The following is a 12,711-nucleotide window of genomic DNA, read 5'->3' on the forward strand; positions in this document are numbered from 1 at the left end:
CAGGAGGAGTTATACTTCCTGCAAAGACGGTCGCAGCTGAGGAATCGTGACGAGGAAACGTTTGGATCTTTTGTTCTCCGTGCGGGTTTCTCCTCGCGGGGAACCGACATTTTCAAAGCGCCTTAAAGTTTTATATTTTCTCCTTGAACTCATGTGTGACGAACGCTCCGGTCAGAAAAAGCAAACTGAATCTAAGGCTAATATTTCATCAAAAACATTTTTTTCTACATGTCTCATTTAATCTAAAAATCTAATCTAAAGCGTTTACTTTAACCAGATTGTGTAAAAACAAGACCACAAAAAAAAAACGTCCCGAAAAGGTTCAGAGAGTTAAACGTAATATTAGCATCGTACATTTAAAAATGATACCAAGTCATCGCGCTAATTTGACTGCATGATCCGAGTTTCGTGAACCTGCTGCCTTGTGATGGACGGAGCTCATTTGCATACAGTTGAGGTTGAGTCATGATTATGCAAATTCGGATACGGTGAATATTCAGTCAGAAACAGAATGAATGGGATCCTTCGACTTCACGTACGTCAGAGGTTTTGTTGTTCGTCCACCGTTTAGTCGAAGCGTCTTATACAACGACGTCGGTGCGTTGGTGTCAGAAGCTGAGGGGCCGCGACGCGTCTCGCTCATCCACGTCTTGCTCAAGGGCACTTTGGCTGCTAACTGTGTCTGCAGCAGGAGTCACACCTGAGACCTCTGAGCTGCAGGAGACGCTGCTGCTGCTGCCACACACTCATCACTCTGCCCACTGAGGCAGAAACACACACACAAACACACACACACACACACACACACACACACACACACACACACACACACACACACACACACACACACACATACACACACATTCCCTCTCTGTCGTGTGTCGTGCAGCTTCACAACATTAACCAATGAGTTGGCATTTAGAGGACCAATGGGGCAGCTAATCTAACGTCACGGATGTGTGTGTCTGTGTGTGTGTGTGTGTGTGTGTGTGTGTGTGTCTGTGTGTGTGTGTGTGTGTGTGTGTGAGTGAGAGAGAGAGACTTAATCTGTGGATATTTACTTTTGCATGTGACCTATTTCTATTTATCTGCATGCATACAGGCTAATGATGTATCTGTACTTGTCAGGTATGTGTGTTTACGTGGGGTATTTATCACAATACTGTGTGTGTGTGTGTGTGTGTGTGTGTGTGTGTGTGTGTGTGTGTGTGTGTGTGTGTGAATCTTTCTGTCTGGACAACAGCACCGAATGTTTTCTCTTCATTTGATTTCTGTGTTTTTGTGGCCTGAATAGGTTTTTGATATTTTTGTATTGTTTATGAAAATTTAGCTGAAATACATTCAATCACAACCTTTTTATTTTTAAAGTCTCGATGCAACATCTTTGTAGCAAAAAGGAGTTGACAGCAAACACACAATATGCTGCATAATGAGTACTTTGACTGTACTATACTTTTGCACTTTTACTTCTGAAAGCAGAACGTGTAACAGAGTATTTCTACACTGTGGTACTGCTTTTACTGAAGTTAAAGATCAAACCCTAACACAGCTAATGAGTTGAAAACTAATCGTGCACTGAATGCATTTTTAACTGCGTCCGTCTCTTCGCTCCGTCTGAAGGAAGCATTGTTTGCAGGTAAAAGCAGGACATGTGAGACCGAACCGTTGACCTTCATCCATCTGAAGAGTTCCTCTACGACTCGTTAGCGCTGCTCGCCGACGACCTTTTCCTCCTCGCGTGATGAATAATTAGCGGCGGGGGAGTGTCGGCCCATTCAAGGCCGACACTCGCACTCCGTCTTGCCGACAGCCGGAGGGAGCGGCGGGGGGGCTCGCCGCTGTTTTGTGCTTTGTAATCACAGCGTGGAGGAACACACAGAGACACGATCCTTCATCGGACAAACGGCAGCTCTGTGTGGAACAAATGTCTCTGTTGTGTCTTTATGCTCTGCAAGAACAACTGACCTCCATCCAGATCTATGTCTGACCCCTAACACACACACACACACACACACACACACACACACTCCTGCTCAGCAAAGTAGAAGACAAATTTCAGTTCTAGACAGTTTCTTCACACACCGTATAGAGTTTTGTCGTTGCGTTACTCGCGGGATCATTTGTGTTTGTTCACGTTGGAGAGGAGCGAGGTCTTCCTCCGCTAACCACTACTTCTGCTTTGTCCCAGATATCCCGGGAAACTAAACACCGTCTTGTCTGGTTCATAACATCATCCGGAGGAGTTTTCACTGTATCTAACAAAACACACGTCGGCTGGTTCACTACAGCTGCACGAACTCAAAATATACTATTTTACTACAATAAACAACACAAATGATGCCGAAATAACGACATAATAACTACATAAAAAGTCTGATTTCATGTTTTGTTAGTTCTCTCCTCAAGACGACAAACAAACTACTTTTAAAATGCTTGTTTTCTGAATGGAGTTTGGATCTATCGGTGCTAACGCTAAGCTAACATTGTAACAGCTCCATCAACACTCAACATAACGTCATACAGGCGTAAATACGGCAGCGTTGTTGTTTGTACCATCTGGTTTATACATATATATTTATATACATATTTTCTGTGTACTAATATGAGGTATCGTAGAGTTCTTTGTAAACACAGACGGATACAATATGCTACAATATCTCAACGCTGATAGACTAAAGACACAGAGCCCACACTGTCACTAACTGCACTCCCTGAATAAACATTATAAAGAGAATTCAAATACACAATGATCTGTAACATGTATATGAAGGACACACACTGTTTGCTCAGTGTTCCAACAGTGTAACACACAAGAAATCCTTATTTTCAGAGTGAAATAGTTTCTCTCAGTCCGTCTCTGACACCTGAACTTCTGTCTGTTCACAACAAATGAAAACTAACGGATTGTTTTACATCCCCAGCTACGAGGCCTGGGACACACACACACACACGCGCACACACACACACACACGCACACACACACACACACACACACACACACACACACACACACACACACACACACACACACACGGTGTCTGCCTGCTGCTGTTAGTCAGTTTTTCTGGCCTACTTCTTCAGCAGCTGGCCGATTCGCAGGGACCACTGATGCCCCCCCACACACACACACACACACACATGCTGTGTCGGCATACTGGTGGTACGGGTCCAGTGTGACGGGACCGAGAGCTGAGTCAGGAGGGAAGCCAGGCGGCGACAAGCAGGACGTCCCATTCTGTTCCTGTTCCCACCAAATGTGTTGATCGCAGCAAAGTCAACGGCTCACTTCCTGTCCTCTGTCTCCTACTTTTAATCTTATTATCACTCGTCTCCTCTACTGTGACCGCTCTGCTTTTATGTCTTCTAGAATTATTTCTTAAAGGTAAATGAAAGGTGACGGGTTTGTAGTCCGGCTTGACTTTACTTGACTCACTGTTTTATATTTTACACATCTGTTGTTCCCACAGACTGCGTTTAAGAAGTGGACTCAGGACGCCACTTGTTGGTTTGTGGACGTTTTGAAGACTCAAGTTTGGCCATTTGGCCGTCGCCATTTTGGATTTTTGCAACCAGTGAACAGGAAGTGACCATATGTGGACTGAGGAGGAGTGACGTAGAGACGCCGTATACGTCTCTGGTAGAGACCTGTCAATCACTGTGTAGCCCCGCCCCTAAAGCATCCCCTGCTTTATGGTCTGTGTGACTCTAAATGGACCATCATTTACTAAATGAACATCATGCTGTATTGAAGAAGACTTGAAACTAGAGATTGAGACCATAAACTCATGTTTACAATGTTTACTGAGGTAATAAATCAAGAGAGAAGTAGAGTCATTTTCTCATAGACTTCTATACAACCAGAGGAGTCGCCCCCTGGTGGTCACTAGAGAGAATGCAGCTTTAACACATGTTTTGCCTGGTTGTTCTTATTCTCTTCATCATTACGATACTTTGCTCTCATTTTCCTTTCTCATTCCTCTTTCCTTTCCTCTTCTGTCTCCTCTCTTTTGTTATTTCCTCCTCTCTTTTACTTATCTTCTGCTCCACGTCTTTGCTTTCCCTTTTTAGCACCGGTTTAATACAAACGTGCCGATGACAAAACTGTGCGGCAGAATGAGGCGTTTTTTTTTCTTCTGTTCGTTATTTCATCGTTTCTTTCTCACTGGCTGATCTGAGTCCAGCTGGTGACAGACGTCGGCCCGCTGTGAAGGACTCTGCTGAATCAGGGAGAAGCCAGTGGCGTGTTGGGACGGTCGCGATGGACGCATCAATCTTCTAAATGAATCAAAACTAATTCAACATCTGCCGTTTGGCAGACGCTCTCCTCCACAGCTCCTTCTGAGGGAAACGGTGGAGGTTTACTCACATATACCTGCAGCATGCATGTCGTTATTCACCTCTTCCTCCTCATTTTATTTCTTAGTTTACAGTGCAATGTGTGCTGCATCTTTGATTTGATACGTAACATTGTATCATATTTTCTATTTTTATTGCCCTGCATGCTTCATGACAAATTATTTTAAATTTGAATCCCATGTTATATTCTCAGAGGTGGATGGATGGAAGGATGGGTGGATGGATGGATGGATGGGTGGATGGAAGGATGGGTGGATGGATGGATGGATGGGTGGATGGATGGATGGATGGATGGATGGATGGATGGATGGATAAAAAATAAGCGTGCAACATGGTGGCTAATGTTAAATAATGTGCATTGACCCTTCTTAAATAAAACAAACATGCACTAATCTTGTTAAAATCTTGCTGATCATTAATAAAAATGGGTACAACATTGAAGACAAAGGCAGTATTGAGACTTTGAGCATCAATAACCTGCAGACGACGGTGTTTCACGTCTTTAAATATTAGCTTTTTCTGCAGAAATTTAACTGACGCAAGAAACACCAGCTCGTAGCAGCAGGTGAAAACCAGTTTAAAATGTGTGTGTGTTTTGGTTTAAATTAGCATAAACTCTGTGTGTGTATTCGTCATCTGGTTTAAGAGGTTTGGTCCATTTGTCAGCTGCACATACTGTACGTTACACCTCCGAGTCTCACTAATGGAGTCGGTGCAGGTGCCGGGGAAGCTTTTCTGTTGTTTCTTTGTACTTCAGAGAGGGTTTTCCAGCTGGCTGGCCTAATTCTGTCTGAGCCTTTTACCTCAAGTTACCTCTGAAAGTCAAACGGGCGAATCTAACCTTTCTTTCTCACACAACTCTGATCTAGAGTCAGATGAACAGAATCCATAACATAAAAACTAAACCTTCTTCCTCTCCTTCACTGCTCTCACGTCTCTGTATCGGCGGAGACGAGATGAACCGAACCGCGTCGAAGACAAATCTCTTTGCTCCGGGATGCCGAGTCAGGAGGGAAACAAGGTGTTTGCTTTTCACTCGGGTTAGTCGGTACAGGACCATTAATCTCAGCGTGAAAGTTTTGGGGCGAGTGGGCTCGTGGTTAGTGGAACCATCCTGTGGCTCACGGTTTATAAACCCAGCAGCTCGAGGCTGAAGAACAACGTGGAAAATATAACTTCAATCATCACAAAATTAATGATGCATTTTGAAACACTACATCATCAAAGAATGGCGGGAAAAACACAGTTAGCAGACCGTGTATTTTCTAAAAAGAACTTTCATGCCACGATAAATGAAGTAAAACATTTCTCCTTATATGTGCAGAATATGTGACGTTTCTTTTATCGATCTGGGTCACAAGACATCCCAAAGTATCCTAACAAGGTCCATAATACGTCGCATACATAGTTAGAATGATACACAAAGAATCCAACAGATTCTAATCATGTGATGTGTACATCCTAAAAACACAAATTCCCCTTTTTCATCGTCTTATACACCAAAATATTTCAGGGTTTTGTTGAGACATTAAATGAAAGATTAATTCTCTTCAGTCGTCAACGAAAACTGAACATAAGTCCGATGAAATGTCAAATGCTCGGATGTTCAAAGAGGACGAACAGATCCCCAAAATATAAAAGACTTGTTAAGCTCCTCCTCTTTTGTGTCTAATTAGCACCTCGATCTTCTGTTTTTATCAGTTTTTGCTCAGTTTATCTGATCAAACTTTCTCAACAGAGCTCACATAACTGGGTAGTTTGTAGATATACAGCTGCGTGTCATCCGCATAGAAACAGAAATAAATGTTCTTGCAGTTCTTGCAGCTCTTTGGGTTCTCTCAGCTCTCTGGGGATCTGATTTCATTTCGGGGATTTCATTGGTCGTTTAATAGTACTGCTAAACTGGGTCTAAGACAAATATCTGGGCTCCAGGAGGCAAACTGCTGAGTCAGGAAGCAAAGACGAGGCGTTTGCCTCTCACCTGGGTTAGTCAGAGCGGGACCATGAATCTCTATGGGAAGGTTTCGGGGCGAGCAGGTGGTGGGACGAGTGGAAGCCACGTGCTTCAAAACAGTAACAGGTAAAAGACACCGGTTTGTCAACTTGCTAACTCGTCGCAATTCTGCAGAACTTTTATGATCCGACTGGATTTTGAGGTTATCAACCTCGAAAAACAACAACAAATCTGTTCAAATCTAGAAGGAGAGATGGAAGTGAAGGAGTCGCACTCGTTACTCTAAAACTTCTATTTGAAGCTAAATCCGAAAATCAATTATCAACATCCTGACTTTGCGGATGTAGCTCTCTTATATATATATTTAGTTTTAAGATGTAATGTGAATTCTTTGGATCGGTCTTTTAAATGAAAACCTAATAACTCATTTCTGTTGGGCTGAAATTAAACTCTTGTTTCCTTTCTGACCAATCAATTGTTATTTTAGTCAACAAGGATGTCTGAATATATAGAAAATACCAGAGGAAATAGTCATGATATTTTAGAGGGTAGTGTGTGTGTGTGTGTGTGTGTGTGTGTGTGTGTACTCACAGTCTGGGAAGCAGTTGTCGGGTTCCATGGCCTCTTCAGCCGTCTCTGAGTCCTCATCCTCTTCCTCTCCAGGCTTCCTCAGGTCCACCGTGCTGCCCTCTGATAGGCTGATGACGTCTTTCTGCTGAACGAAACAACAGGAAAACAAACAATCAGATCCACCCGACTCTCACTGACCGGTGCCATCTAGTGATCCGGTCTGTGGCTCCAAGTCGGGACCGACAAGACTAAAGTCAAGACCATCAAGTCTGACAAGACCCGGGTCAAGTCCTCGGTCGAGACAGCGTTGTATTCCGGTAGAGTACTTCAGTAAATGTACTTTCCACCACAGACGTTTGTTCAGAAATGTAGCTGCACGGCCCTAAAGACTGGTACATATGAGGCTTTAAGATACACACACACAATACCTGTCAGCAGTACTTAACAGTACTTGTACAGTACGTAGTACCGGTATGTGTTTCTCAGGTACATTTGAGGACAGTGTGGTGTTTTTTGCTGAATGAGTCAGACCGAACGTTACATAAACGACAGGAATCCTGGCTGAGAAAACAGAGACGAGCTTCACCGTCCAAACTCTCCCTCCCTCCGCCAGGAGAACTGCCGTCTGTTCACTTTGAGTCTGAGATCTGGACAAAAATCCACGTCAGGAAACCCCCCCCCCCCCCCCCCCCCCATCTCAGCTGACTTCAAAGGGCCCTGTTTGCTAAGCATCATGGGAGTTTAACTTTACAAAGGCACGAGGGAGATGGAGGGATAGGAGGCAGGTTTTCTGCTGAGGGCTGAGGAGGGAAATTTGGCAAAGTTATGTTGGACAAAGACACAGCAGGGGTGTGTGTGTGTGTGTGTGTGTGTGTGTGTGTACAGTACACGTGCCTGTGTGTGTGTGTGTGTGTGTGTGTGTGTGTGTGGACAGGTGAACCAACTACCTGAGTCAACAGCTAACTCATGAATACATTCAGAGTCTGGGAACAGAGAGCGGCCGCTGTGACGAATGCCAGCCTTGGACACACACACACACTTACACACACACACACACACACACACACACACACACACTTACACACACTTACACACTTACACACACACACACACACACACACACACACTTACACACACACACACACACACACACACACACACACACACACACACACACACACACACACACACACACACACACACACACACACACACACACACACACACACACACACACACACACACACGCACGCATGCATGCAAAGGTGATGCCAAACGGACATAAATACACACCTAATCTCTGACACACACATCCACGTGAAAAGATGTGCACACACAGACTGGATAATGTAGAACACACACACACACACACACACACACACACACACACACACACACACACACACATACACAGCAGCCTTGGGCTGAAACCTGACAGTTGACGTCCATAATGAGAGGTTTAAATGTATTTCTATTCATGTGCTGTTTCTATTGTGCAGCCACAGAGGAGCTGAAGACAGTGAAACACACTCGGGGCCTGTTCAATAATAAATCACATGTAATCAGATTACTTTTTTATCAAAGTAGAACGATGACATTTCAAGAGGTTTTGAAGTCTCGATTCGGTATTTCAGGCGTCGCCATTTTTTTTTAAAATTTTACAACCAGTGAACAGGAAGTAACCATATTAGGACTGAGGAGTGAGACCTGTCAATCACTGTGTAGCCCCGCCCCTAAAGCATCCCCTGCTTTATGGTCTGTTTGACTCTAAATGAGCATCATGCTGTATTGAACAAGACTTGAATGTCCATAAAGGTTGTTGACTGAATGATGGACGGATGTCACGATGTTACTGGTCGACAGTATTTGGTACTAGCTCACGTCATGTTTTGTTTTAAAAGGAGTAAATATATATTTAGATATAAAAGTAGGAAGAAACTGATTTGTTTTGTTTTGCATATATTGTTAAAGACGGAGGCTGTGATGTAAAATAGTTAAAAAGACATTTTGACTTTAACATTTTGGATGCAGGTCTTCTACTTGTAACAGAGTATTTTTAGCGGTAATACTACTTTTACTTTAAGGGTAACTTTGTGTCTCAGTGAGTCATAAATGTGAGCAATGATTTTTTTTTAAATTGGTCCAGTATTTAGGGAGAAAGCTGCAGACGGCAGCCGCTAAACAGGCTGCCGAGACGATTGTGTACGTACGGAATAAATCTGGTGATGTCGGCGCGCTGTCAGTCAAACGTGAAGAAAAAGATGCTTTTAAACTGGTATTCATTTAAAGAACAAACCTCCCTGAATACATGCAACCTCACACGACCTATACAAGACAAAACCATCAAGAATAATGATGATCATAATAATAATAATGTTATTTATAGAGCACTTGCACTGCTATAGCCACGACCTCAGCCGTCGCCATGTTGAGAGCCATGCAGAGGCAATCGAAACCGTCAAACCGGTTTAAAAGGGAGAAAAAGAAGCTGCTGGATTACATTCAACAGGAGACCTGCAGTTACTGTAGAAACAGTGACTCACTGCAGGATCGAAGCCGGTTAATCTGTGTGTGTGTGTGTGTGTGTGTGTGTGTGTGTGTTCAGCACAGAGCATGTGTTGAACGCAGGCCGGCACGTCCGTCATCTCTACAGTCACAGACACTGAAACCACATCCTGCAGCTACTTATCATTCCTCTGTGTGTTTTCTATTAATACTTAATGCATTATTGAGGAAGAGTGGAGTGACGGACGGACAGACACACACACACACACACACACACACACACACACACACACACACACACACACACACACACACACACACACACACACACACACACACACACACACACACACACACACACACACACACACTTAAATGTGGTTGTAAATTCCTTGAATCCTTCCTCACACACTCTCATTTAACGGTTTACAGCTAAACTGCAGACTGGAAGAACACAAACTCTTTTTTTATTGCTTTTATTATAATATTTTATGAGTTGATATTTCATTTTTCTAATTTGATAATTTGATAATTTGATATTTTAATATTTTAATATATTTTTTTACTTCATTTATTGTATCGTTTTTATTGTTTGATCTATTGTTCTGTATGTTTGTTAGTTTTTGTTTTGTCGTGTCTGTCGCAGCACTTTGTCGTGTTTTACAGCTGCTCTGTAAATATAGTTTTTATTCTTAATAATATTACTGTGTGTGTGTGTGTGTGTGCGTGTGTGTGTGTTGACGTGTTCACTCATTCATCGTTAAAGTGAAGCGCGTTGTCGCTGCTAACGAGGACGACTTCGTCTCATCTTTTGTGCTAACGAACGCAGAAATAAGTCATAAGTTATCTTCTACAGCTGACTGAGAGAAGAAGAGAAACAAAGAAGAAGAAGAAGAGAAACAAAGAAGAAGAAGAAGAAGAGAAACAAAGCAGAGTGATGGACGCAGATCATTTATGCTGAGTCGTCTTTGTTCTGTGAATCAGGAAGTCAGCGGTTTGTTGACTGAACTTTGTGTTTAATTAAGTTTTAAACATTAAATTTAACTACGTACTACAGCGTCATTTTAAGGTTCTTAACTTCAGTATTTCTATTTTTAAATCTACTACATGTCTGTGATAACTTTATTTATTTTACAGAATAAAAAACACAAAAGTTAAGATTTTCATAAATTAATCAATTTAAAGTAGTTAAAAACACTTTATTAACATTAATGCGAGAATCATATAATAATCATGATTCTGCACAATGAGTTCTCATATTTTGGGGATTTCTGAGATTAAAGAGCTTTTTGCTTGTTTTGATCGTCTGCAGATGTTTTGATGCCGAAAATCACAGAGAGAGAAATCAAAGCACCAACACCTGTCTCTGCAGGGGTCAGAGGTCACCGGCTACAGGCTGAGGGGGGGGGGCGGGGTCACAGTCTGTTTTACAAGCTGCCATAAACACACACACACACACACACACACACACACACACACACACACACACACACACACACACACTCACACACACACACACACACACACACACACACACACACACAGAACACCTGCGTAAATGCAGGAAAGAGTCACAAACACACCTGAACTCGTTCTCATCCTCTGACTCTGAACCGGTGTTAAACCGGTTAGAACTGGTCTGAAACAATGAATTTAAATACATCTTCATTTCAATACTTCATGGTAAAGATATAGATATTATAGATGTATAGGTATTCTAATCATTAAGCTAAAGTACAAATACCACAGTATAAAAACACTCAGTTACAGTAAAACTACTAATACCAAATATTCTGTTCTTTTAGTCCAAACCTAAAAATGATTAATAATTCATTAATATCATTGACAGTACTTTATTACTAATACTTTCACATACTATACATTTGATTTTCTGTAAATCGACTAATCCCTTTAGCTGTACTTGTACTACAGTACAACTTGTACTTGTAGTACAGTAGCTGTAAAATAAAAAAGTAACCAAAGCTGTGAGATAAATGTAGCGGAGTAGAAGTAGAAAGCAGCGTGAGTAGAACACAGTCACAGTACTTTAAAACACTTCATGTGTAAAAGTACTTCTAGCACTGTGGAAACGTAACAAAGGTCATTTTAAGACGGCGTGATTACTCTGTTTACAGCGCCGTCAGAGCGCGACTACACTCCAGAGTGACCTGTGACCTCCGGCTGGTTCCAGCTTCATGAGACGGCGTCCGGTGATTCACGGAGCCATTAAAGAGCAGCTCAGCTATTTAATCATTACATAACCAGACACGGGTCTATTAAAACAGAGTGCCGGAGCAGCTTAACAGCTTTCTATTTACAGGGAGACGTTTGTGTTCCCAAAAATAAATGACATGCAACGAGACCTGGAGGGAGAGCAGAGATGGGGTGAGAGATAGAGGGAGGTGGGGGAGATAACGAGAGGGGAGATGGATGGAGGTGCAGCTCGTGACTTTAAGCTTTGGGCGGCATTGTTACAGTCTGCCGGCGCACAGTGACGTTAAATATGGCGCCGAGGTCTGAAGTAGTTCTATTGATTCTGTGAATATCTGTTCCATGTCGATACGTAAATAAACAAATAGACTTTACGAGCTGGAAGGTTGTCAGTGCATAAAATAATCCAGTTGAACTCTCGTGATCTTGTCATCGTATCATCCAACGTTCCAGACGTTCCAGACGTTGCTCTGAAGAGAGAGAGATAGAAATAAACTCTGGCTCGGTGCTAACATGCTGCTGTTAGACGAGGATCCAACGCAGAGCAAAACAAACACATATCACTGACCTGCAACCGGAGAACGGTCTGGAACGCTGCTATACAAACATCGTCACTCTCTCAATGTCCGACTGCAGGCTGTCCGAGTCAAAAAGGTCGTAGTCTGAGTCACGCACGGTCAAGAGGTCTTTGTTTAGTTTTCGTGTGTTTTCCGATGAAAGCCAGCAACACGTGTCAATTTCTGCTCGCTACATGTGTACGATCTGTTTTTAAATAAACTTCTGTCTTCATAGGAAAGGTTTAGAAAAAGATCGTGAAATACTTCGTTAGGTTTTGAAAAAGACCGTAAAATACTTAGTTAGGTTTAATAAAAGACCGTGAAATACTTAGTTAGGTTTAATAAAAGATCGTAAAATACTTAGTTAGGTTTAATAAAAGATCGTGAAATACTTAGTTAGGTTTAATAAAAGATCGTAAAATACTTAGTTAGGTTTAATAAAAGATCGTGAAATACTTAGTTAGTTTTGAAAAAGATCGTAAAATACTTAGTTAGGTTTCAGAAAAGATCGTGAAATACTTAGATGGGTTTAATAAAAGATCGTAAAATACTTAGTTA

The 12,711-nt window shown here is 42.2% G+C and overlaps 1 protein-coding gene across 1 annotated transcript in view; it reads right to left on the minus strand.

Annotated features, from left to right (window-relative positions):
* LOC306712076 (sodium channel protein type 2 subunit alpha-like) overlaps nucleotides 1-12,711 on the minus strand; it is a gene marked incomplete at both ends in the record, with an annotated part of 96,621 nt that overhangs the window by 15,812 nt on the left and 68,098 nt on the right. Inside the window, one exon of the mRNA XM_079181176.1 lies at nucleotides 6,902-7,022. Within this exon, the coding sequence (XP_079037302.1) occupies nucleotides 6,902-7,022 (121 nt within the window). The remainder of the gene's footprint in view (nucleotides 1-6,901; nucleotides 7,023-12,711) is intronic.

The sequence above is a fragment of the Pholis gunnellus genome (genome assembly GCF_910591455.1).
Source record: "Pholis gunnellus genome assembly, chromosome: 20".
In the NCBI taxonomy this organism is placed as follows: domain Eukaryota; kingdom Metazoa; phylum Chordata; class Actinopteri; order Perciformes; family Pholidae; genus Pholis; species Pholis gunnellus.